Source organism: Saccopteryx leptura, chromosome 5 (genome assembly GCF_036850995.1).
Source record: "Saccopteryx leptura isolate mSacLep1 chromosome 5, mSacLep1_pri_phased_curated, whole genome shotgun sequence".
NCBI classification, from domain to species: domain Eukaryota; kingdom Metazoa; phylum Chordata; class Mammalia; order Chiroptera; family Emballonuridae; genus Saccopteryx; species Saccopteryx leptura.
The window spans coordinates 55,561,356-55,585,377 of NC_089507.1; the positions used below are offsets into that span (position 1 = coordinate 55,561,356).

Here is a 24,022-nt window from a genome sequence, read left to right on the forward strand (position 1 = left end):
CATTGGGACTTGGACGTGAGATGCAAAGTATAGAATTATGACAACAATTCCAGTGCCATGTGGACTTTTCCTAGATGTGGACTTTTCCTGGACTCCTGCTCCTTGTGACAGCTCCTAACGGACCGAACTGGGGTTGTGTTGCATTTGCAGGGATTTGGAATGGTGTGGGTGCGAACTTGGACTTGGTGAACATGTTAAGGACACTACTCTTTTGTGGATTCTTGCTGTAATGGCCAAGAGTTTGCTTAAAGGCCTTAATCACTATAAAAAAAAAAAAAAGAAGACTGGATAAAGAAGATGTGGCACATATACACTATAGTATACTACTCAGCCATAAGAAATGATGACATTGGTTCATTTACAGCAAAATGGTGGGATCTTGATAACAATGATTCCATACATTGGTGGGACATAGAAACGGGACCAAGAGACATGGACAAGAGTGTGATGGTGATGGGAGGGGGGAGAGGGAAGAAGGGAGAGGGGGAGGGGCACAAAGAAAACTAGATAGAGGGTGACAGAGAACAATCTGACTTTGGGTGATGGGTATGCAACATAATGGAATGACAAGATAACCTGGACATGTTTTTTTTGAATATATGTACCCTGATTTATTGATGTCACTCCATTAAAATTAATAAAAATTTATTTATAAAAAAAAATTTATAAAAAAAGAATTAAAAAAATAAATAATTTGCATTCACTGTCAAAAAAAGGGGGGAGGCTAAAAGGTCATAGTCAAAGAATAGAGATATGACGATAGCAACAAAGGTTAGAGTGATGTGCTGTAAAGATGAAGGAAGGGGCCATGGGCCAACGAATGCAAGTGGTCTGAGAAGCTGGGAAGGCCAGGAAGTAGTTTCTCCCTTCAGTGTCTATGGAAGAACCAGCCTTGCTGACACCTTGCTTTCAGCCCAGTGAAACTGATTTTGGACTTCTAACCTCCGTAACTGTAAAGTAATAAATTCATGTTGTGTGTGTGTGTGTGTGTGTGTGTGTGTGTGTGTGTGTGTGTGTGTGTATTTTATATATTTTTTAAAGAGTGGAGGTGTGATGTAATAAATAAAATGAATTTAGCAGGAACATTGGTTTGCCTGTTGCTTATCTGGGTTGGGCACAACTTGACCGCCCTTATCCATACGTCACCACATACTCTCACTTCCCCTGCTCTTATCTTCTTTCTCTTTACTGGCTTTGAAGGGTTGTGTATAAAAAACATCAGAAGAGCATGAAAGGTCACTTAGCCACAGACCCCTTGGCAGCAATCTACCCTCACACTGAGGTCTCCCGGCTCTGGGAACAACTTCAGCTCAGTTCTCTTCACCATGAGCTTCAGAAGCAGTTCCCCTCGTGTTTTACAGGTGTTGCTGCTGCTGTCCCTACTCCTGATTGCTCTGGCTCCCTCCACCATTGGAAAAACCTGGAAACTTACAGGTGGAGTCCTTGCTTTTCTGTGGCTGTGGCTGCTTTTGTTGCAGCTGTGTCTGGGGGGAAACTATTATGGTACTGCTGGGGCTGGAGAAGGCCATTATTCTAATAATTCTAAATGGGGAAGATGCATTTAGTGGATACTTACTATGTGTCAGGCATTCTGCTTGGGTACTTTGCTATAGGTTTCAGATCATTATTCACAATGATCCTCTGAGAGCTACAATTCACAAAGAAGGGGACCAAGGAATCAAGTCAAGAGATAAGATCCTTAGGTAATCATGACCGCTGATGGAGTCACAATTTCCATCCTAGCTGAGAGAGTGAACAGAGAGCGGTATGCTGAACTTCGCTGCATGTGTCTAAAGACCACCTCTGGCATTCATCCCAGTAACATTCAAACGTTGAAGGTGATCAGGACGGGACCTCATTGCGCCAAAGTTGAAGTGATGTAAGTTCCTGATTCTGTATTATTAACTCATTGTGGAAGCCCTCCTCCTCTATCCCCATCAACACTACTGTGTTCAGCCTCATGGATCCCCTCTAATAGGCTACGACACACAAATAATTCTATTTTCTCTTGCAGAGCCAAACTGAAGAATGGGAAGGAGATCTGTCTTGATCCAGAAGCTCCCAGAATTAAGAAAATGGTCCAGAAAATTTTGGAAGGTGATGGGTCAGCTGCTTAATCTGTTCACTTTCTGTCAAACCCTTTTATCTCCCAGGAAGAATAGGAGTTTGCAGTCTTTACTTTCTGGAGGTTTTATTTATTCAGGATCCCTATTCATACTGTATTAAACTTTTATTTTGTTTTTCATTCCATCTCAAAAAGTCACTTTTTATTCTGAGAAGGCTGGTTGATAGATGAGAGAGAAAGGAAAAGTAAGCAAACCTGGTTTCAGAACATAATACATGATTTACCCCATAACTCTTGGTTAAATGTAGTACTGTGCTTTGCATTTCTTTATTTAAAAATTTCTTTTCGAATACATTTGTGTTAACTTATCTTGCTCTGACTTATTGCTGAACAGACATGCCCTCGATGCTTAATAGAGTCCATAAAGGTCAATGATATTAGGCATCATACAGAGCCCTGCATAGCTCACTTGTTCAGTGAATGTTTGTTAATATTGTTAGGGACTTAATAGAACTTTTCCTTGTCTTACTCCTAAGATGTCTTGTTTAAGAGATTCTATGAAAGATTTTTCTAATGTTTATTTTAGCTTTCAAACCCTAAAATTAATGAAGTTGTAGAATGTAAGTTTTGTAAGTAGTGGTTATTTATATTAAAGTGAATATATTTAATACTAGTAAGCAAAAAAAAATATGATGACACATTAACAAGCTCCATAAAACACTCCAATGTTTTCTACAACAACAACAGCAACAATAATAATACAGATTCTCTTGGTATTAATTGTTTTACCTTGGCATGTCTGAATATAATTGCATTTACTTAATATCTGCAAGGTTACAATTATAGTATTAAAATCAGCCTTGACAATAAGTACAATAACTAAAACTTTACCAGACTACTAATTATTATTTTATAATCAACAGAACTTTCATATTAAGGAATTATTTCTTAATCCTAAATTTACACTAATTTTACAGAATTATTAGCATAATCAAAATTTATTACTACTTTGTTGTCATATATTATTAATTTGAATAGAATTGTTGAGGAAGAAGGCCTTAATTATTTTTTATTTCATTTTATACTTTGGTATTCACAATACTACCAACAAAAATCACTAGTTGCTAATCTGTTGCATTTTTAATGTACTATAATATTAGCTAAACTTTAGGAATAATTTTTAATATGCCAGGTATGTTAAGCATGTTACATGCATAGAATCAATAATTCTTAGAAAATAAATATGATCTGATTGAAAGCCTGGGCTCTAGAGAGATAATAACCGGGTAACTCAGCTTTACCACTTGCTAGCTGTACAACTTTGGGCAGGTTGCTTAACTTCTCTGTTCCTAAGTTTCTTCACCTTTAAAATGAGATAATAATATTGCTTATCTTATAGAATTGATGTGAAAAAAAAAGAGTTAATAAATTTGGAGTGTGAAAATAAAGCATGGTACACAAAATCTCATATAGAAGTGTCAGTGATTATTTGTTATTAGCACTTCTCTAATATTAGACAGAAGACAACTGAAGTTCAAAGAGATTAGGAAATTTGTCCCAAGATCAGATAATTAAGAAGGTGACATCCTGACCAGGTGGTGGCGCAGTGGATAGAGCATCGGACTGGGATGCGGAAGACCCAGGTTCGAAACCCCAAGATTGCCAGCTTGAGCGCGGGCTCATCTGGTTTGAGCAAAAACTCACCAGCTTGGACCCAAGGTCGCTGGCTCAAGCAAGGGGTTACTTGGTCTGCTGTAGCCCCACGGTCAAGGCACATATGAGAAGCAATCAATGAACAACTAAGGTGTTGCCACGAAAAACTGATGATTGATGCTTCTCATCTCTCTCAGTACCTGTCTGTCTGTCCCTATCTATCCCTCTCTCTGACTCTCTGTCTCTGTAAAAAAAAAAAAAAAAAAAAAAAAAGAAGGTGACAGAGTGAGGATTTGGAGCTGTGCTCTTAACCATGACACCAAACCACTTTCCTTGATTCTTCCTTCTCTAATGAAGAGGTTCCATTATATGATATATCACATAATGTTAATGACACAGAAAAAAGGACTCGATACATAAACAGTGTGCTGCATATACTACAATAAATATAGGAGAGTAAATTCACCTACCCCAATTTGCATATGGAATTTCAGAAACATTCATGCATTAAGCATTTAGTTTACAAACTTGGCATTATTTAAACCTCCTTTTGTAATCTCCTCACCATTACAACACGTTCATTGTCTTAAAATGCTTTATCTACAAAATAAATGCATTTATTAAATAGTAGCTAACACAAAATGTATATAAATAAACATGTACAAAGCAGTATGAGCATTATCAGTTTCTCTCCAATAATTCAAAATAGTTCAACATCTCATGCATTTTTCCAGTCATTTCCTACTGAAATCCAACAAGACTAGCTCCTGAGACATGCCACAGTTTTTATTCTATGTTAATGCCTCTTAAGATGTAGATGTCTTTTATTTTTGTATGCACACATGAGAATTATTCTATTTAGATGCAGAGAAAAAAACGATTTAATTATCATTTACCATTCCCTGGGATTCCTTTACATTTCAAATATTGAAATCTGGGGGTAAGGTTATGCAAATCCATTATGTTGCCCATTCATCTCCAAAACCACTCTTCTTATTCATTCCCTCTGTCATTAACCTGGTTTCACATTTCAGTTCTATAAACATATTCTGTACCAACCATTATGTTGGATGCTGGATATTCAAAAATGTATAACTCACACAGAATTGCCCTTGCAGAGACCTCTGTCTGGTGGGACAGGCAGATAAGTTGACATAAACTCACAACGACATGTGACACTTATTAATATAGAGGTATGCTCCAACTGCATAAAGAAACAGATATATGAACAAGTCAAAGCCTCATCATCATTAATTTCAACGTTTATCATCCTAACTAAATGTGATAACTTTATATTGAGTTTCTGTAGTCCACCAGTGTGATAATGATAAATGTTATGATCTCTCACTTCATAGATCCTCTCATTTAAGAAAATAAACCACTTTAAACACTTTTAAACACACACACAGTCACATATATGTCTGTATATAATATGTGTGTGCATGTTTGCATGATTTGTGATAAATAGGAAAAACAGAGTGTTACAAGACACAACCACAGGGAACACAATGACCTTCAGCTGTAAGGGAAAATTTTCTGAGGAAGTAATATTTAAGCCAGTGGTTCTCAAACTGTGCGCCAGGGCACACTGGTGTGCCTTGAAGATTTCCAGGTGCGCCCTATGGTATTCCAGAAAAATATGTGCCTGTTGGGGACCAAAAAACCAACAGGGTTTTTGGAGTTTAGATTTCGGGGGACAGAAGTGTGGGCTGACAGTCTGTCCAACCCCCCACCTCACTTGCCTGATTAGGTTGCAAAAGACTGTTAAGCTGTGGTGCTGTATTGTTTACATTACACCCCCCCATGTTCCCTGGAAAGACTGGAGGCAAGTTTCTTCTATCCTTTGTTTGTTGTAAAGTTAAGATGATATGTATGGTGGGGGTTTTCTGCGCTCAACACAATTAAGAGTAAAAAGAGAGGAATTCTTCAATGTATTGACCAGGAAATGAGAGTTTGCCTTTCAAATATATGCCCAAACATTAAAGAAATCACTAGGACACATCAGGCTCATGTTTCTCATAAACACAAGAATGAAAAAATTTAATACATTCATGCCAGGACCTGCCAAATTTACTAAATCTTACTAAGAATGTATTTGTATATATAAAAAGATGACTTTTTTGTCGTTTTTTAAATTTTTTCACTCCTCTTTTTTATGAATTCTAAAAAATATAACTCAAAAAATGTAACATAAAGATGTTTTTTAATGTCAGAATAAATTTAATTTTTTCATATTTATTTTGTTTAATTACCATAAAGGCACGCTTGGACTTTATATTTTTTCTTTAATATTTGACTTAATTATTATAACATGTTGCTCAGAAATTTATATATAGTGCGCCTACAATTATTTGTAGAATTTTAAATGAGCCCCGACTTCAAAAAGTTTGAGAACCACTGATTTAAGCTCACACCAGAAACATGAATAAGACTTAACCATCTGCAAGGACAGGTGGTGGGAGAGTAAGATAAAGAATATTCTAGGCCCAGGAATTAAATTGCATATCCCTGCAGAAGTCTAATCCTGCTGAGCATTAGGTTAGCTAGTTCCATGCAGTGGGTCAGGATGCCTGCACCACTGTTCCTCAGTATGACGGAGAGCCTCTGGCTGTGAGATAAGGGTGTACTTTACCTTGATCAAGAGCCAAAGTCATTCTCTTTCATGGAAGGGAAGATGATCTATATTGATCTCTCATCCTTTCCTGCACAGGATTCTGCTGCATACCCTACTCTCTCTTCCACATCTTTTCCACACAACTCCTAGATGCTCTGTGTCCTGAGAGCATCGCTGCTGCTGCCAACAGTGCAGCCCATCTCCCGGTCACTGATATGGGCCCAGCTTGCAGCAGGCACGGGGAGATGTACCCTGGGAATTCTCCGTCTTGACCTCTCTTCTTGGTTGAGCAGAATGGAGAAACGCCCAGGCATCATGTTTTACAGAAAATGCATAAAAATATTACTTTCATATTTTTTCTTAGAGTGAGAGGATCAATGAGATTAGCCCTTGCTGTCAAGTATATATTAGACAATAGGTTGGTAGAGCTGGTGCATCCCATTCAAGAGACTGAGTAAGTCTTCCAGTCAGATGAAATTCAGAACTGAGTCATCGCCTAGAGGCCAAATTCTACCTGTTAGTAGCAGAAAACACACCTTGAACACACAAGCCACTAAACTCGGCTTAATGGTAATCAACAAGAAAGGCAGGACGGAAGGAGCAGTTCTTGATAAGGCAGCTAGAAGTTGGCGAGGGAACAGAATCTGACTCAGTCCCTGAAGGTAAATGCTGTGTAAGTTGCAACGTGGTGACTGCAGGGAACTCTACTGTTACTCATAACAAAGAACATATATTCTATAACAGGGGTCCCCAAACTATGGCCCGCGGGCCACATGCGGCTCCCTGAGGCCATTTATCCGGCCCCCACCGCACTTCTGGAAGGGGCACCTCTTTCATTGGTGGTCAGTGAGAGGAGCATAGTCCCATTGAAATACTGGTCAGTTTGTTGATTTAAATTTACTTGTTCTTTATTTTAAATATTGTATTTGTTCCTGTTTTTTTGTTTGTTTGTTTGTTTTTTTACTTTAAAATAAGATATGTGCAGCGTGCATAGGGATTTGTTCATAGTGTTTTTTTATAGTCCGGCCCTCCAACGGTCTGAGGGACAGTGAACTGGCCCCCTATGTAAAAAGTTTGGGGACCCCTGTTCTATAAGGTTCAAGTGCTATCTCTAATTCTACAAATGTACACGTACAGGAAATTGGGTTGGGATGTGGATCCTGCTACCAGCTTGCAGCCAAGACAGCTGATCAAGGCCCCCCACCCCCACCCCCTAATCTTGGCTGACCAGAGCCCAACTCCTCTGGGCTTCTGCACCACAGCTCCTCACCCTCCACCCCAGGCTTCCGGGCAGATGGACAGTTGGGGATAAAACGGGTCTGGAGAGTCTCAGAACCACCGGTCTGCACAGCGCCAGCAGGGATTGTCCTCCTACTCCGGTCTCCTTTTGGCATCTCCGCAGCATGAGCCTCGGAGCCAGCTCCCGCGCCTCCCGCCCGCGGCCCGGCCCCGGGCTGCTGCTCCTGGGGCTGCTGCTCCTGCCGGCGGCGGTGGTCGCCGGAGTCAGCGGTGAGAACCGAACCCAGGCGGGCAGGGCCGGGGGACGTCCGGGAGAGAGGCTGGGGACCCCCGGGGCTGGGGCGGAGTCTGTAGTTGCCCTGGGCACCCACTCGTTTTGCTGACACAAGTTAGGTTTGCGCGGGCACGGTGCCAAGCGCTGCTCCGTGTGTTTCACCATCCTGCCAATAATACTTCTTACCAAGGGAGGTATAGTTTGTGAGGGCGATGAGAAATACCGCGAAAGAACGTCTGGTCATTCTAGGAGTCACAATTCCCTCCCTCATTCTCGTGTCCCCTACTCTGGTCCTCACCCCTAGCAGACCCTGAAGAAGGGGATCGGGACTTGCAATGCGTGTGCGCGAAGACCACCTCCCGAATCCACCCCAAGCGCATCGTCAACCTGGAGGTGATCGGGGCTGGACCCCACTGCCCCACCTCCCAAATGATGTGAGTCCTCGCGCTTGCTTCTGTGTCCTCCCTCTGCCTCTGCCACCTATGCCTGTCACCCCTCCACACCCTCTCCACCCAGACCCAATTCCCAGGTTCAAACCCAGCGACTGAAGGGCTCCTCTCTTCTTTTTTGCTGGCAGAGCCACGTTGAGGAAAGGGGAGAAGATCTGCCTGGACCCTCATGCCCCCATTTATAAGAACATAATCAAGAAACTTATAAAAAGTACAGAAAGTAAACTACTGGCTAACGAAATCCGCACATTCATTATATAAGATGTTTTGTTTTTTTTTTTTCATCTTCAATCTAGCTGTGAAAAAATCTAATGGTTTTAGTATCCTTCAAATTCTAAATAAATAAAATCAATCAAGTTGTGGTACATTCAAAGTATTTCTTACTAGAGCAAAGCATCATAATTTTCTATAAGAAAATATCTCCAGAATTTTAAGCAAAAATATATTTAGAAGGAAGGCTTGGCTTAATAAACACTGGTTTTGTTTGGTGTTATGTTGGCTGAGACATATTTGCATATTTATATGACTACATGGCTTAATAGCTACCTATTTACATTTTAATAGTGTAATTAGTTTTGTAAATAAATAGTAATAACCCTTAAGCTTTACTGGGCTGCATTGTAAAATGAAGTCAAATAAGTCAGACTCTGCTTTTATTCCCTTATGATTTCGACTCTACCCTGTATTAGAAAATTAATAAAAATAAAACCAGAACCTCTACTACTTCATGGAAATATACTGATATGATATTTTCCAAAGAATGACATTAAAATATTTTACTCTTTATTGATCCTTTGATAATCTTGACATTTCACAAAAATAAAATGTTAAGAACAGTTCTCATATCCACATTACTGCTTGTAATGAATTTTGCATTTGGCAAACCTACAAAATCGGTTTTTACTATATTCCATTTATAGACCATGAATGATGCTGTAAGCATGCAAATTTCATGCTTAGATTTTTTTTCTCAGCATTCTTAGTGAAACCTTATTTTTAGTTTAACATTGTTCCATAAAACCCTGAACATTGGCGATAGCTCGGTTATTTGTTAAACAGCTGTGGAAACCTGAAGAGACACAAGGTTGTATAAAATATTTTCATTCATGCTTTAGACAGAAATCATTATACTTTGGAGAGAAAGGAATTCATTTCCTTGTCTTTCTCAGTTTCTAGAGGCAACCTGCAGGTCCACAGCTTGTGGCCTCTTCCATCTTCAAACTACATCACTCCAAACTTGGCTTCTGCTGTCACTTCTGACCCACTACTTCTTATACCCTGCCAGCCTCTTAAAAGCACCCTGGTGATTAAATTGGTCCTACTTGGATGATCCAGGATAATGGTGCATCTCATGATCCTCGCCACATCTGAGAAGTCTTTTTTTTTTTTTTTTTTGGCCATATAAGGTAATGTTTTTACAGGTTCCAGGGATTACAGCCTGGACGTTTCAGAGGGAGGAGTCATAATTCAGTTTACCATAATGGGCAAGAAGGTGGAATCTAGTCGCTGCAGGAGAAAACTACAGACCTTCACTCATGAACTAATCATATTACAACCCAATGTGGTAATGTTTGTGAAGAGGAAGGACTGGAAGCGCTAGGAAAAAAACGTAGAGTGGGACAATTCAGTTTCTGTGGGGGGCGGGAGAGGGAGCAGGAGAGGCTTTGACAAGCTCTTTAAAGAAACATTATTTATAGAGGTTTATGAAGTACCACAGTATCTATTGTCTAAATCTCCACATCCAGTTTGCCTGTTAGGCAATATTATTCACATTATGGCGTTGAGATAACAATCTCCCGGAGCCTGAGGACTCTCCCATGGCCACAGTTTATTAGAGGCTGTAAGCACAGCAGTCTGACTGCCAACTCCCTGCCCGTGCGTCCACGCCAAGCTGCCTTTCACACAGCCCAGTGGCATGCTAGCTAACCATCCAGAGGAGAATTGGTCAATGTAAAAAAACTTACAAACCTGTAAGAATTTTTAAGGAATGTATTTGAGCCAAACTGTTGACAGTTGCCAGGAAACAAAGTCTCCACGGATTAAGAAAGCACTCCAGAAAATGGTGGTTTTACCACTTATTTTATACAGAGACATAAGGAGGTTACATGAAATTGCTTGGGTTGGTGATAGATGAGGGAGGTGGGAGAAAACATGGCAGGCAAATCTCTAGGATTGGACAGAAAGTAGTGAAACTTCTTTTACATAGGCAGGAATAAGATGGTTCATAGTTAATTAACATGATAACAGCAATAAGCGGATTTGTGGGGTTTTGCCCTTGTGGGACACTTGCCCTGAAGGCAGGGCAGGAAAAGAATTACCTGCAAGTTATTACGTACAATATTGTAGATGCAGAAGTGTAGGGCCAGGGTTGCCACCATCATGGCCATTCACATGCAGGTTCACACTGAATTCAGACAGGCGGTAAAAAAGCAGTGGAGTCAAAAAATAGTAAGCCATTCCATTATTAAAGTCTCACACCGGCCGACGAGCAAACACACAGGGAAACACTTCCCTTTCACTCAGGACTGCCAAAGCCATTGACACATTCTCTGGTTCCACAACCATGAGAATCTTCTCTGGTCCCTCCTGGAATCAAAGGCCCCTACAAGCCTCAGTAGGGCTCCCACAGACCCTCAGCTCTGGTTCCCCATCTGCACTCCTTCTCTTTCCCTGCCAACATGGCTTCACCTTTTTCAACACTCTGCGTTCTCTCTTCTCTCACTCTGCAAACATGGCTTCTTTCTGTTTCTTCTACTTTTTCTCTTCTCTTTTCAAAATTTTCTGGTGTGAAAACCTCTGCTCCAGCAAACATTAGCAAAACAATGGCCCTTCCCAAGAAGGAAGGTAATTTGCAATTTCACAGACCACATATAACTGGCACTGCCCAATGCCCTTTTCTAACAATCAAAGTGAGCACACTAAAAAAATACAGATTTTGCAAACTCATTTAACCAACAAAAAGAAACAGTCTAGCCTGACCAGGCGGTGGCGCAGTGGATAGAGTGTTGGACTGGGATGTGGAGAACCCAGGTTCGAGACCCTGAGGTTGCCAACTTGAGCTCAGTCTCATCTGGTGAGCAAAAGCTCACCAGCTTGGACCCAAGGTCGCTGGCCCAAGCAAGGGGTTACTCGGTCTGCTGAAGGCCCATAGTCAAGGCACATATGAGAAAGCAATCAATAAACAACTAAGGTGTCGCAACGAAAAACTGATGATTGATGCTTCTCATTTCTCTCCGTTCCTGTCTGTCCCTATCTATCCCTCTGTCTGACTCTCTCTCTGTCCCTGTAAAAAAAAAAAAAAAAAAAAAAGGCAACAGTCTAGATTAACCTTTTGAGTAGTACAAATGTTCATGTACATCCTTGTTTCTCCTGACCATCCAGAGTAAGATTGTACATGTGTAAGGCAACATTAAAAAAAGGCAAATGTATGTTCTTCTTATTTCCATAAATTGATTATCAAACAAACATGATTTAAGTTAATAAAACTGTAACTGAAACTAATTTTATTTTTTGAAAAAAAAAACCTCACTCTCGGGGTCAGTAAGCATGAAAGAACTCACTACGCAAAGGGTTAGGGTAAGCATTGACTTTTGTTAGAGAAAAATACTTGCCTAGGACATGACTACACGTGAACTGCTTCTAGTTAGAAAGTTTTCATTTCAGACCATCCTGTGTGGTTACTTTAGGTCTCCGAGTCTGTAAGGCACCATGGAGGCTTTACCTGAGCAAGTCAGGTTCAGCATGTGGCCCCTTTTTATCCACAAACTGTTATTTAAGCCAGCTCTGCAAAGTGGAGTAGAAAGTTGCTAGGAAGACCGAAGAAAGAATGAAACTGTTGTGATAAGGTGCCAAGGAACTGCAAAATTGTTAACATTAGTATTTTAAAAGGAAGAGTCAGGCCCCCTTACTCCTCCTTTCTGAGGAACAAAAAAACAAGAAGAGGTTGCAGGGACAGAAATCATCTAGTCATAGTTTAATTCCTATAGTTCTCTGGAAGGACTGACTCCACTTGCTAGACCAGGGATCAGGAAACTTTTTGGCTGAGAGAGCCATGAACGCCATATATTTTAAAACGTAATTCTGTGAGAGCCATACAACGACCCGTGTACGTTACACATTATCCAATAAAAATTTGGTGTTGTCCCAGAAGAAAGCTGTGATTGGCTCCAGCCACCCACAACCATGAACATAAGCAGTAGGAAATGAATGGATTGTAATACATGAGAATGTTTTATATTTTTAACATTATTTTTTATTAAAGATTTGTCTATGAGCCAGATGCAGCCATCAAAAGAGCCACATCTGGCTCGCGAGCCATAGGTTCCCGACCCCTGTGCTAGACAAAGCAAAGAAGATAGAACCTATCTGAAAACCTCTTCTCTTATATTTTCTTAAAAGCCTTCAGGAAACAATGTTTATGTACCTTAATTAAAAATTCCTTCACTAATCCTGACTCTTCCTGCCATCCTGGAGTCATGAGAGTGAGGTATATCTCTAGACAAAGGGATCATGAGCCCCCCTACCCCACCCCCTTGCATGAAAACCTGTATTCTGTAACATTTTATATGCTTTCTAATAATCATCATTTTGAAATTCTTTGTATGTACAAAACTTGTAAACTAAGCAAGCGGGGATTAGCTTTAGACTTCCTAATAAGCTAACCCCAACACTCTTAGCAAAAGTAACTTCATTTAGCTTCTCTCCTTATCCTAAACTAAACATTTCCCACTATTGTGGTGACAGTGATAGGCTGTAAATCCTAGAAGGTTTGGGAATGTCTTTGTCAGGTATGTAAAACATTCATCACTACTGTGTTATCTTATGGTCCTAATGTATAAGAATGTTTCTTCCTTTTGATAAATCCTATAGGTAAATGTTGTAACAAGACAGTAAAAACTGAATAAGCTTGTTAGAAATGACTTTTGTACCATGCTCCCCTCCTTTCCCCCCCCAACCAGTATGCGATTAGGTCTGTAAAACCAGCCTCAGAGCTATATTCTGGCATTCACGATTTGGGTTTGATGATGCCCTGTGCATGTCACCGGTTTAATAATAAAACTCCTTCTAAAATTTCTTCTGTAACCTGCCTTGGTGTCTCCGTGGAACTCGCGAATTAAATTACTTTTACAACACTGTCACAAAATGCAAAATAAGTAGAAAGACACAGGATCGTACATTTTCAGCATGTTTATTGTCCCACAGAGCTAGAGTGTCTATGGGGAGAGTAACTGATGGTCTTCCGCCTAGTTTTCAACCATTTGGTGTTTTTCACCTTCAGATCACTTTATGCATAGTCATCCAAATCATCTTTCCAAAACACTGATACCCGCCACATAAAACCTTCAAGGTCCAAAGTCCTGAGCATGGCATCTGTAAGGCCAGGGGCCACCACCATGGCCATGCAATTCTCATTGTTTTCAGGCAGACAGTGGAGCCAGAAAATGGTGGGCCATTCTGTTTATTAAAGTCTCCTAAAGGTGGACGATCTTCCCTTTCATTCAGGGCTCCCAAGCCCCGACTCCCTCTGGACTCATTCTCTGGACTCTTCCAGACTCACAGGCCCCCACCAGCCTCAGCAGGGCTCCCAAGCCCCTTAGCACTCCCCAGAAAAACAGGCTGGGCAGAACCCCTTCTCAGGCAAAAAATGGACCCTCACCACAATGGGCAGGCAGTCCACAATTTGCCACCCTGAGGTCAAGTACCCGCAGCCTTTCACCATAAACATGTGGAGCTGCCCCAATACAAGTGAGAAAACCTAAAAAACACTTGTTTACCTAATAGCACCCAAGTCTCTGCCCCACTAACTTCTCCTCTGTGCCTTAGTTTCCTCATCTGTAAAATGCGAATATTATGAGTGTCGGCTTCAGAGATTACTGTGAGGACTAAATAGATGACATACGAAGAACATCTTGCATAGTGCCTCATATATAGTTTGTGCTTAAAAATCAGCAACTATTTATTATGATCTCTCTCAGTATTCCTCTCAGTGTGCTATCCCAGTCATTTTGGAGTGTTGAACAAGTCATTTAATGTGGTTCTTGGTAATAAGCAGCAAAAATAGTTGCAATGTCAATAAAACTTCCCCAAATCAAACAAAGTTTGGGAGAGAAAGCAATGAAAATGGGGCCTGGGTAGTAAGTACAATAGCTTGTCGTTTATTTTCCTTTTACTGCCTACCTCAAACAACACACACAGTTAGAATCAATAATTAGTAGGTGTGACTCAAAGGGCCAAAGGACCAAAACACTTTTTTTTTTTTTATGTCAGCCAATGCTGGCGCTCTGTAAACGACTTTCAGAATTACCTTGGCTAAAGAATGCTTTCAAGCTACTGCCTTTATCAGCCATGATATCCAAGGAGGGCCTTCCTGCTGGGAAATGGCCAGGTCAGGTGCAGTTTACTGTAGCTGCCTGCTGTTTTAAACATTTATAGAGTGATAAAGATCAAATGTACTTAGACTTTTTTTTTGTTTTGTTTTCTGGCTTGAAGCGGTCAGCAGAAAATGTTCACAAACCAGGCACTTACTGCGTAGTCAAGAACCCTATCATAAAAGAAAACCACCAAAGCTTATTTGACTCTTAGAAGTTGTCCCGCATTTTTCTCTTATTTTTTCCCTCATCTTCTAAAGCCTTTAGTGATTAAAAAAAAAAAATTTCTTCTTCAATGCGTAAAACATTAAGGGTTAGTTGGTTTCAAACATACATATATTTTTTCTCATTATAAAAGACAGTGAATGCATGCTTATTATAGATAACAGAAAATACAGAAGAAATAAGGAAGAAACTTGAGAAAACTATTTTCACTACTCAAAATTGTTTCTTTCCTCTTGAAAATATTAGTCATTTCATATTGTTGGGGAGCAGGATAGAATTCTCCGCTCTACCCTTATTTAGTTCTTACGGCTGGACTAATAATAAAATAAGAAAATTGACAGAAGACTAGATTAGCAGAAGAAAAAAACAATTTAATGTGTGCACGCAGGAGAATCACAAATGATGATATCATAAAATGAAGCTCAAAGTAATGACTGGCCTAGGACATTTTTATACTTTTTTAGAAAAATAAACAATAAATTTGTAAGACAGAGACAAGACAAAGAAAGTGCTCATTTGAAAGGAATCTAGGCAGGTTTGGGTGTTCGTTGGTGAGTAATCTATACAAAGTGTGGGCGTTACAGGGTTTATTTATACATGCTTTTTCAACTCTAGATTTTATAACTTATGTGATAAGGTTGCCTCTCAGTCCTTCAGGAGCAGGAAAAGCACCTGTTATAGAGATTTATTTCCTGCTTTTGAGGGGATGGAAGAAAGAGAGTTCTTCCTGCTCTTGTTGCCCCTCAGATAATTTTAATTCAAAATAATCAGTACGTCATTGTGGGATATCTTGGGGCAGCCTGCCCTGAGCACCGACAGTGTGCTTATCGGGTGAACTGATAATTTTCAACAAAATGCCACTGTAAACAACTATAAAGGGAACATTTATTAATAATTCCATTGCACCAACAATAGTTCAGGAGCATTTCTTGTGCCAGTTTGGGCTAATAAAACAAGTTTTTTCCCGGCCTGAGAAAGAATGTGAAATTCATGTGATCTAGCATGTACTTATACATTTATAGGTACTGTGTATGTATAAGTGTTGGGGGAAAAAGTTTATAACAGGTTTGCTCACTTATAATTTGCCTAAATTGGTGCGTTAGCATGGGGCAGCACCACTTGTGTGTAGTCTGTGGAAGGCTGAGGGTCCTTGCCTTCAGGGAAGCAGATTGCAAATTGCGGATTGCTTTCCTGTTTGGGAGGGGCTATGGTTTGCTGGAAAAGGGTCTCCTCCCCAGACTGTTTTGCTGGAGTGTGCAGACAGAGAGAAAGAGAGAGAGAGAGAGAGAGCTGAGGGGTTTGAAAGCCCTGGTCTGGCTTGTTTGGCTGAGCCCTGCTGAGGCTGGTGGGGGGCCTGTGAGTCTGGGTGAGTCTGGAATGCTAAGGGGCTTGGGAACCCTGACTGTTTGCTTGTCCAACGTTATAAGACTTTAATAAATGGAATGACCCACCATTTTCTGGCTCCACAGTTCCTTTACCGTCTGCCTGAATCCAATGGGAACCTACATCTGTATGGTCACAGCAGCAGCCACTGGCCTTACATCTGGCACAGCTGGCAGGATTCAGATCAGATTGGTATGGAGCCGCAGCCACCCTTGAGGAGTGGGGTAGAGGACTGGTCGTTGCTCCCCAGTGTATGGTTCCCCATGGTGGTCCTTTTGGGGACTATGAGCTGGCTGAGTTTTACAGTCCTGGGAGAGGTCATTCAAGGTCAAGAGCTCCAGAATGAGCTGCAAACTGAGTGGCAGCAAAGGCTTGAACTGGAGCGAGTGCTAGAAAATGAGGCCGACTAGGTTCAAGAACTGCTGAGCACTAATGGCGCCTGGAACTGGAGTGATCTGCAGGTTCGTGAATTGCAGTTTGCCCTGGAAGTTGAACTTTGGCAGCAGCAGTCGTTAGAGGTTGTTAGAGGAACAACTGCATTTTCAGCTTAAAGCTGAGAGCCAGCAGCTGCAGGAGCTGAAGATGGAGCTGTGCAGGCAGAGTGGCACTGAGTTGGCGGGAGCAGGCATTTCCAGCTCCTCTTCTGAGGATGAGGAAGCTTGGGCTGAAGCTGCCATCCACACACTCAGAGCTTGGCCAGTGGTTGCCCAGAAGGTAAAAACCCAGCAGCAAAGAGTACCTCTTGAGCCCCTGTAGGCTTGCTAAGGTTGTGGGACATAGGGGTGGATGGTATCATGTTCTCCGGAGCAGAGATGGAGAGGTTGGCCACCATTGCCACTTGCTCCTCCTTAGGGCAGCATCTTCAGAGCTGCATGACAGCAGGAATGAGGGGGGAGGCCTGAGGCCCCATCTGAAATGGACTCTTGGACTGTGACCAGAGGGGGGCACTGGCTCCCCTGTCGAATGGACATGCTACTTTTGGACAGTATGAGAGATCTTATGTGGGGGCCCAGCTCTGGTGGAGGCCCTCCTGTACCAGGAAGTTTTTCATCCAGTTGGAGAGATACACCAAGAACATTTTAAGATTTCCATGGACACAGCCCTGGATTATACAGGCCTTACCACCTTCTGTGAGGTAGGGGGCTCGAGATGGGCCTCCAGTTTACGTCTTAGGCAGAGTAGAGTGCTCAGGGAGACACTGTGAGGGCATCTTTGTAATTATTATAATTGTATAACTGTGCTGTTGCTATAGTTTATGTAATGTACCTCATTTCTTGCACAGGGATACCTGTGGTATAGAGTGTGAAGCCAGAAAAAGAAGTGGAATGCTGGGCAAACAAGTTTATAACAGGTTTGCTAGCTTATATTTTGCCTAAATTGGTGCAATAGCATGGGGCAGTGCTGCTGGTGCTTTCCCTCAGGGCAGCAGATTGTAAATTGTGGATTGACTTCCTGCTTTGGAGGGCCATTGTTTGCTATTGTTTGCTGGAAAAGGGTTTCCCCCCCCCCCCCCAGCCTGTTTTTCTAGAGTGTGCAGGCAGAGAGAGAGAGCTGAGGGGATTGGGAGCCCTGAGATTTTGGCCTGGCCTGTTTAGCTGAGCCCTGCTGAGGCTGGTTGGGGCCTGTGAGTCCGGGAGAGTCCAGAATGCTGAGGGGCGTGAGAACCCTGCCTGTTTGCTCATCTATTTTTATGAAACTTTAATAAACAGAATGGCCCACCATTTTCTGGCTCCACAGTTTCTTTACTGTCTGCCCGAATCCAATGAGAACCTGTATGGCCATGGTGGTGGTTACAGGCCTTAAAATGAGTCATTGTGCATTTATGTATATATGTATGTATGTATGTATGTATGTATGTATGTATGTATTTACATACACACATCCCTGAAACAAGTTTACAATATTTGCTTTGTATAATGCAGGAGTAGTCAACCTTTTTATACCTACCTCCCACTTTTGTATCTCTGTTAGTAGTAAAATTTTCTAACCGCCCACCAGTTCCACAGTAATGCTGATTTTTAAAGTAGGGAAGTAACTTTATTTTATAAGATTTATAAAGCAGAGTTACAGCAAGTTAAAGCATATAATAATAATTACTTACCAAGTACTTTACGTTGGATTTTAGCTAAATTTGGCAGAATAAATCTTTATAAAACAACTTACTATAGTTAAATCTATCTTTTTATTTATACTTTGGTTGCTCTGCTACTGCCCACCATGAAAGCTGGAACACCCACTAGTGGGTAGTAGGGACCAGGTTGACTACCACTGGTATAATGTATCCTAATATTTTATTTTCTGAAAGTTGGACAAATGAGTTGTAAAATCTGTATTTTCTGGTTTTTTCTCACTCTTATTGTTAAAGATAGCTGCTCACGTGATGATGCTCTCAAATGCCTTTCAAGCTTAGGAAGGGGCTTGGTTATGCTAATGTGTGCTGGAGGAGGGGGTTGTCTCACCAAAAAGTTTTAAAAAGAGGAGCTAGGAGGCCATTTTGGGGAGAGAGACCATGTTCTTTTTGGAGAGAGGAGGAGCCCATGTCCTAATAAGGCAGAGAGGTCACGTGGAGGAGAGGATCCAGCCAAAATGCCGGAATGCTGAAGGAAAAGCCAGTTTGAATAGGAGAAGGAGATGAGGAACAGAGGTGAATAAAACTGGTGAGGGCCTTTGATTCTAGAAAAAAACCCGGAAAGATTCTCCTGGTTGTGGAACAGGAGGACATGTGAGTGGGTTTTGGTGCCCTGTGTGTTTGGTTTTAACTTGTTGGCCGATACAAGTCTAGAATAAAGGAAAACAGCCCACCAGTTTTTGGCTCTGCTGTTTCCTTACAGTCTGTCAAGATTAAATGCGAACCGTGTTTGCCATGTGACTGTGATGGTGGCCGAGGCTACTGGCCTTACACTATACGATCTTGTCCTACTTTATCCACTTAAAAAGAAAAAGTTGGCCAGAAGCCTATAAAGTGATTTTATAACCGATTGCTGGATTGTAACTCATAGTTTGAAAACATTGCTCTACTTATTTGACTAAAGAGTGAAGTTTTAACATTCTATGTTGGAGTCCACACTCTAATAAGTGCTTCTCAAGATACTGAGGAAGTCAGTAGGGGCAGGATGCCCGGGTCAGGCCAGATAGTCAAATCTCTTTGCCTGCAGTCCACCTTCACTCTCAACTTCCAGGCCTGACCAGGGTGGGAGTCTTCAGGAATGCCATGATGAGCAGATTTTGAGGGGAAAATGTTACAGCAAGTAGAACATTGTCTAGATTGTTGAGCATTTGTGTTTTTTACTGCCAGGGGTTCTTATTTATACTCACTGCCCACTCTGCTTCAACCATGCACACCCCGTCTGGGGTTTCATGCATACTGATTTGAGGGCTGGAAATACATTGCTTTATAGGAGGACTTGGAAAAAACATGTGAACTTAATTCATGTTCTTGTAACTTCCCCAGTAGCTCTTTCCTCATCTCTATAGTTTCTGAGTTTAATCCACTGGGTTTTTGAATAAGGTAGTCTTGAGTCACATCTCAATTTGACTCTGTGTGACCCTGGGTCTCCTCAGTTTCCTCATCTGCCAAACAGAGGCAGTACTATCCACCTCACAGGACTCTGGGTAAGTGGACAAATCTCACTTATACTAGGACCGAGCATGGGTCTGACTCAGAATTAAAATCAAACAAATACAAGTTACTTTCCCCTTTTTTCCAAGTTTTACCCAGAACACATATTTACAAACATTGGTGACCACAGTCCTAGAGCTAATAAACAATCCATTAAGAACACCACCAACAATCTAGACCATACCCCTGTACAGAACTAAAACCCAAAGCTTGTATGTTGATAACTAGCTTAAAAAAAAAGAGTTTTACATGATAGACACAAGCTGTATTTTCCATTCATAGTAACAGCTAAACAACTAAAAAAGTCAAATAAGAAAACCACAATGTTTATCAACCAACATATCTATAAGATTGTAAAATACACAGGGCTTCTGGTGATGGGGAGCCTGGCTTAACTGCTTATCTACTAAAGAAAAGAAGAAAAAGAAATAATCTTTGGATGTGACGTTGTCAAATATTGATTTCATTGCCGGAGCAGACCCAACATGGGGATCATGCTATCCTTGGCTGCCTTGCGGTGAGAGGCAGTAAAAGTTGAAAGCAGGGTAGCTATCAGGCAGAGTTGGAATGACCATCTCTTACTTACCAGCTGTGTTTGGAGAGTCGGTCTTCTTTTTTCAGTAATTCTAGGGATCACAATAGACTCTACTGAGGAATAAAGATTAAAGCAATGTATATGTATCTCCACAAAATATGATTAAACTGACCTGTAATTATTTGTTTATCCTCTTTCCTCCTTTAGATCAGGAATAAAGGTCATGCCTATTAAACTCTCTTTGTTCCCACTCTCAGAAAAATGACTGACAAAGTAGTTGCTAAATAAATGTCAGATATTAAACACAGAGAAGGAAATATAATGCAGTTAGCACTGGGAGACAGCTGTGTACTGAGGAAGGCACCTAGCGAACAGAATATTGGTTAAAGACTACATTTCTAACTCCTGACCTTGTTAGGCTCAGAGACAGAGACTGCACCAAATTATTTGTAGACATTATAACATATTCATGCCCTTTGCCCCATAAGTGATTTGCACGATTTTTAGAGTCACATTTGTAACTATTAGGGAATCTCCTAAGAGTTTTCCTCACCTGTTCATTTACCTCTCCAATCATGCAAGTATGCTGTAATATGTGCTCATTAAAAGTTATTTGACTGTAGACATTCACATTCAATGTATAACACACATATGTACAATTCACACAACTAAGTCATTCTTTTACCACTTCCACCATAATTAATTAGATCTCATATTTCTATAATGTTCACAACTACTTTAGAAATGTCAATCAATAGATTAGCTCAGTTTTACACTTGCAGAACCACCTCTTTGAAATAAATATCATTTCAAATTCTTTGCCTCCCAGATTGAGTATATGGATAAAGTCTAGAAAAGAAAAATAAAAACAAATATATTTCTGGCCAAAAATTGGAGGATAACAAATATTGGGAAATACTGTTGACATTATGTTTAATATCAAGTTTTTTATAATTATACATAATTTTTCTAGTTGAAGCCTGTTTCTTTATGCTATGCATGCTGTGTTTTCTTCTGTAGTTTACACATTCATCTTTGAGCTTCCTAAAATTTGTTTCCATATATCATAATGTCATGATGAAGTTTTCATTTCCAAAACAAGTATCTTATGTGATTATTCCTAAGCAAAAATTTCTCACTTCCTTATTCTTTTGCAAATTTGGCAATTCTGAATTTCCCCTTGTTACACTAAATGGTCATGATATCATTTATTTAGTGAATGCCATTTCCAGGAATTTCAGGAAATAATTTTAAGATAGAGATAAAAAGCCATTTATAAAAATATTTTTAAAAACCAATAAACACTAAAAAAAAAAAAAAAAAAAAAATACCTGCCTAGAACAAATACAGTGTGTCCGTAAAGTCATGGTGCACTTTTGACCGGTCACAGGAAAGCAACAAAAGACAATAGAAATGTGAAATCTGCACCAAATAAAAGGAAACTCTCCCAGTTTCATACCTATTCAGTGCAGTTCGATGTGGGCTCATGCACAGATTTTTTAGGGCTCCTTAGGTAGCTATCTCGTATAGCCTCTACAGACTCGTCACTGACTGATGGCCTACCAGAACGGGGTTTCTCCACCAAATTGCCAGTTTCCTTCAACTGCTTATCCCACCGAGTAATGTTATTCCTATGTGGTGGCGCTTCGTTATAAACGCACCGATATTCACGTTGCACTTTGGTCACGGATTCGATTTAGCGAGCCACAGAACACACTGAGCTTTCCTCTGTACCGTCCACATCTTGACTGGCATGGTCGTGGGCTACTCCGCTGTATACACGGTGTAACATCATCATCTGCGCATGCGAACATGCTGCCACATCATCCTACAGAAACTGGGAGGGTTTTCCTTTTATTTGGTATAGATTTCACATTTCTTTCATTTTTTGTTGCTTTCCTGTGACTGGTCAAAAGTGCATCATGACTTTACAGACACACTGTATATCAAATGGTTCTCAGTGTTAAGTGAATGTTTTAAAATATTTGTAGGCTTTTTATATCATCAGATTTTCATGTCAGGAACAGAAAAATGAATAATCTAACATTGTAGAAGAAAGTAGACAGGCTAAAGGAAGAATTTAGGTTAGCAGTTGAACTTTGCTTGACCTGTGGTGGTGCAGTGGATGAAGCGCCCTTCTGGAATTCTGATGTCATCAATTCAAAACCCCGGGCTTGCCCAGTCAAGGCACATTTGAGAAGCAACTACTTGGAGCTGATGCTTCCTGGTCCTTTCCCCACCTTTCTCTCTCTCTAGCCTTTCTCTAAAATAAATAAATCAAATTTTAAAAAATGTTGAACTTTATCCAGCTTACATATTTTATTACACCTATCACTTTACCTTACATATACAAATAAAATTTTAAAACATATGGGATGAATAGCTAGTATCCCTTCACTTCCTGCCCTCACCTTTTACCTTTAATTAGCAGGAACTTCCCATCGACCATGAAGCAGATGGCCTTGAAGGCCAAACACACTTCAGCTCCATTTGTGATAGTCAACCAGGGCCTTTCTTGCTTTATTCCTGACACTGCTCCCATTCTGTTCTAGACCTGAGTGTCTCAGGCCCTCTGGCTTTGGATATACCTGCAGGTCCCACTTGTGTTCTTTGGGCTTGCTGGTGGACATTGGCCTCAGAACTGTCCAGGAACTTTGGTTCAGACTCATTTCTCTGGCTGCCCCAGGTGGAATACTCTTCCCCAGCTCTCACCCACAATTCAAACTCTTGCTCATCTGGATTCACCTCCACCTGCTGAGAGGTTTTACTCGTGCTGAGTGGTCCAAAAATGCAAAAGAAATGGAATACTACTCAGCCATAAGAAATGATGACATCAGATCATTTACAACAAAATGGATGGATCTTGATAACATTATATGGAGTGAAATAAGTAAATCAGAAAAAACTAAGAACTGCATGATTCCATACTTAGGTGGGACATAAAAATGAGACTAAGGGCCATGGAAGAGTGTGGTGGTTACTGGGAGGGGGGAGAGGTAAAGGGGGAGGGGGAGGGGCACAAAGAAAACCAGATAGAAGGTGACGGAGGACAATCTGACTTTGGGTGAGGGGTATGCAACATAATTGAATGACAAGATAACTTGGAGATGTTTTCTTTGAACATATGTACCCTGATTTATTAATGTCACCCCATTAAAATTAATTTTAAAAATGCAAAAGAAATTAAGGACATTTTAGGCTGTTGCAATCTTCCAAGGACCGTTTCTTGATATCCTGACCTCAGGACACATTGGCTACAGGAAGCAGGGCCCTGAAACGATTCATTCATGCATTATTTCAGCAAACACTTGTGGAATGCTTAGTATGAGCCAGATACATATTGGAGATGGGCAACACAAAGAGGAATGAAGTATGTTATCTCCCTTGTGGAGATAATCCAACATAATCCAACATGGGTGTGTGTAAACCAATGTTTCGCCAACTCCTGCAACGTGATCTGTATCCAAGGACCAAGATAACCACTGGGATGAAGTTATGAGCTTTCTGGTGGAATTTGCATTTGAAATGGCTCCTGAGGGACAAACAGGAGCCTCAGGTGACTGGGTCATGTCTATTCTCCTGCTTTATCTCTCTGCAC

General features: G+C 40.8%; 2 protein-coding genes across 3 annotated transcripts; both read left to right on the plus strand.

Annotated features, from left to right (window-relative positions):
- The first annotated feature begins 1,229 nt into the window (after nt 1–1,229).
- On the plus strand, nt 1,230–3,523 carry LOC136405391 (platelet basic protein-like). The gene is made up of 3 exons (XM_066384751.1): nt 1,230–1,434; nt 1,744–1,879; nt 2,015–3,523. Exons 1-3 carry the CDS (start codon nt 1,326–1,328, stop codon nt 2,115–2,117), a joined length of 348 nt encoding a protein of 115 aa, XP_066240848.1. The 5' UTR covers nt 1,230–1,325; the 3' UTR covers nt 2,118–3,523.
- Nucleotides 3,524–6,943: 3,420 nt separating this feature from the next.
- On the plus strand, nt 6,944–8,650 carry LOC136405883 (platelet factor 4-like). Of its 2 annotated transcripts, XM_066385512.1 has the most exons (4): nt 6,944–6,994; nt 7,615–7,841; nt 8,153–8,279; nt 8,423–8,650. In XM_066385512.1, the coding sequence occupies exons 2-4, from the start codon at nt 7,736–7,738 to the stop codon at nt 8,553–8,555; spliced, it is 366 nt and encodes a 121-aa protein (XP_066241609.1). In that variant the 5' UTR covers nt 6,944–6,994; nt 7,615–7,735; the 3' UTR covers nt 8,556–8,650. The 2 variants fall into 2 exon arrangements, with proteins under 2 accessions (XP_066241609.1, XP_066241608.1); XM_066385511.1 differs by lacking the exon at nt 6,944–6,994 and having other exon boundaries at nt 7,558–7,841.
- The last annotated feature ends 15,372 nt before the right edge of the window (nt 8,651–24,022 follow it).

What these genes read in the sequence shown, in the direction of transcription:
- LOC136405883 (XM_066385512.1), top strand. Translation starts at nt 7,736, where the DNA reads ATGAGCCTCGGAGCCAGCTCCCGCGCCTCCCGCCCGCGGCCCGGCCCC. An exon ending in GGTGGTCGCCGGAGTCAGCG is followed by an intron (nt 7,842 to 8,152) that starts GTGAGAACCGAA and finishes CACCCCTAGCAG; the next exon opens with ACCCTGAAGAAGGGGATCGG. An exon ending in TGCCCCACCTCCCAAATGAT is followed by an intron (nt 8,280 to 8,422) that starts GTGAGTCCTCGC and finishes TTTTGCTGGCAG; the next exon opens with AGCCACGTTGAGGAAAGGGG.
- LOC136405391 (XM_066384751.1), top strand. Translation starts at nt 1,326, where the DNA reads ATGAGCTTCAGAAGCAGTTCCCCTCGTGTTTTACAGGTGTTGCTGCTG. An exon ending in AAAAACCTGGAAACTTACAG is followed by an intron (nt 1,435 to 1,743) that starts GTGGAGTCCTTG and finishes TTTCCATCCTAG; the next exon opens with CTGAGAGAGTGAACAGAGAG. An exon ending in TGCGCCAAAGTTGAAGTGAT is followed by an intron (nt 1,880 to 2,014) that starts GTAAGTTCCTGA and finishes TTTCTCTTGCAG; the next exon opens with AGCCAAACTGAAGAATGGGA.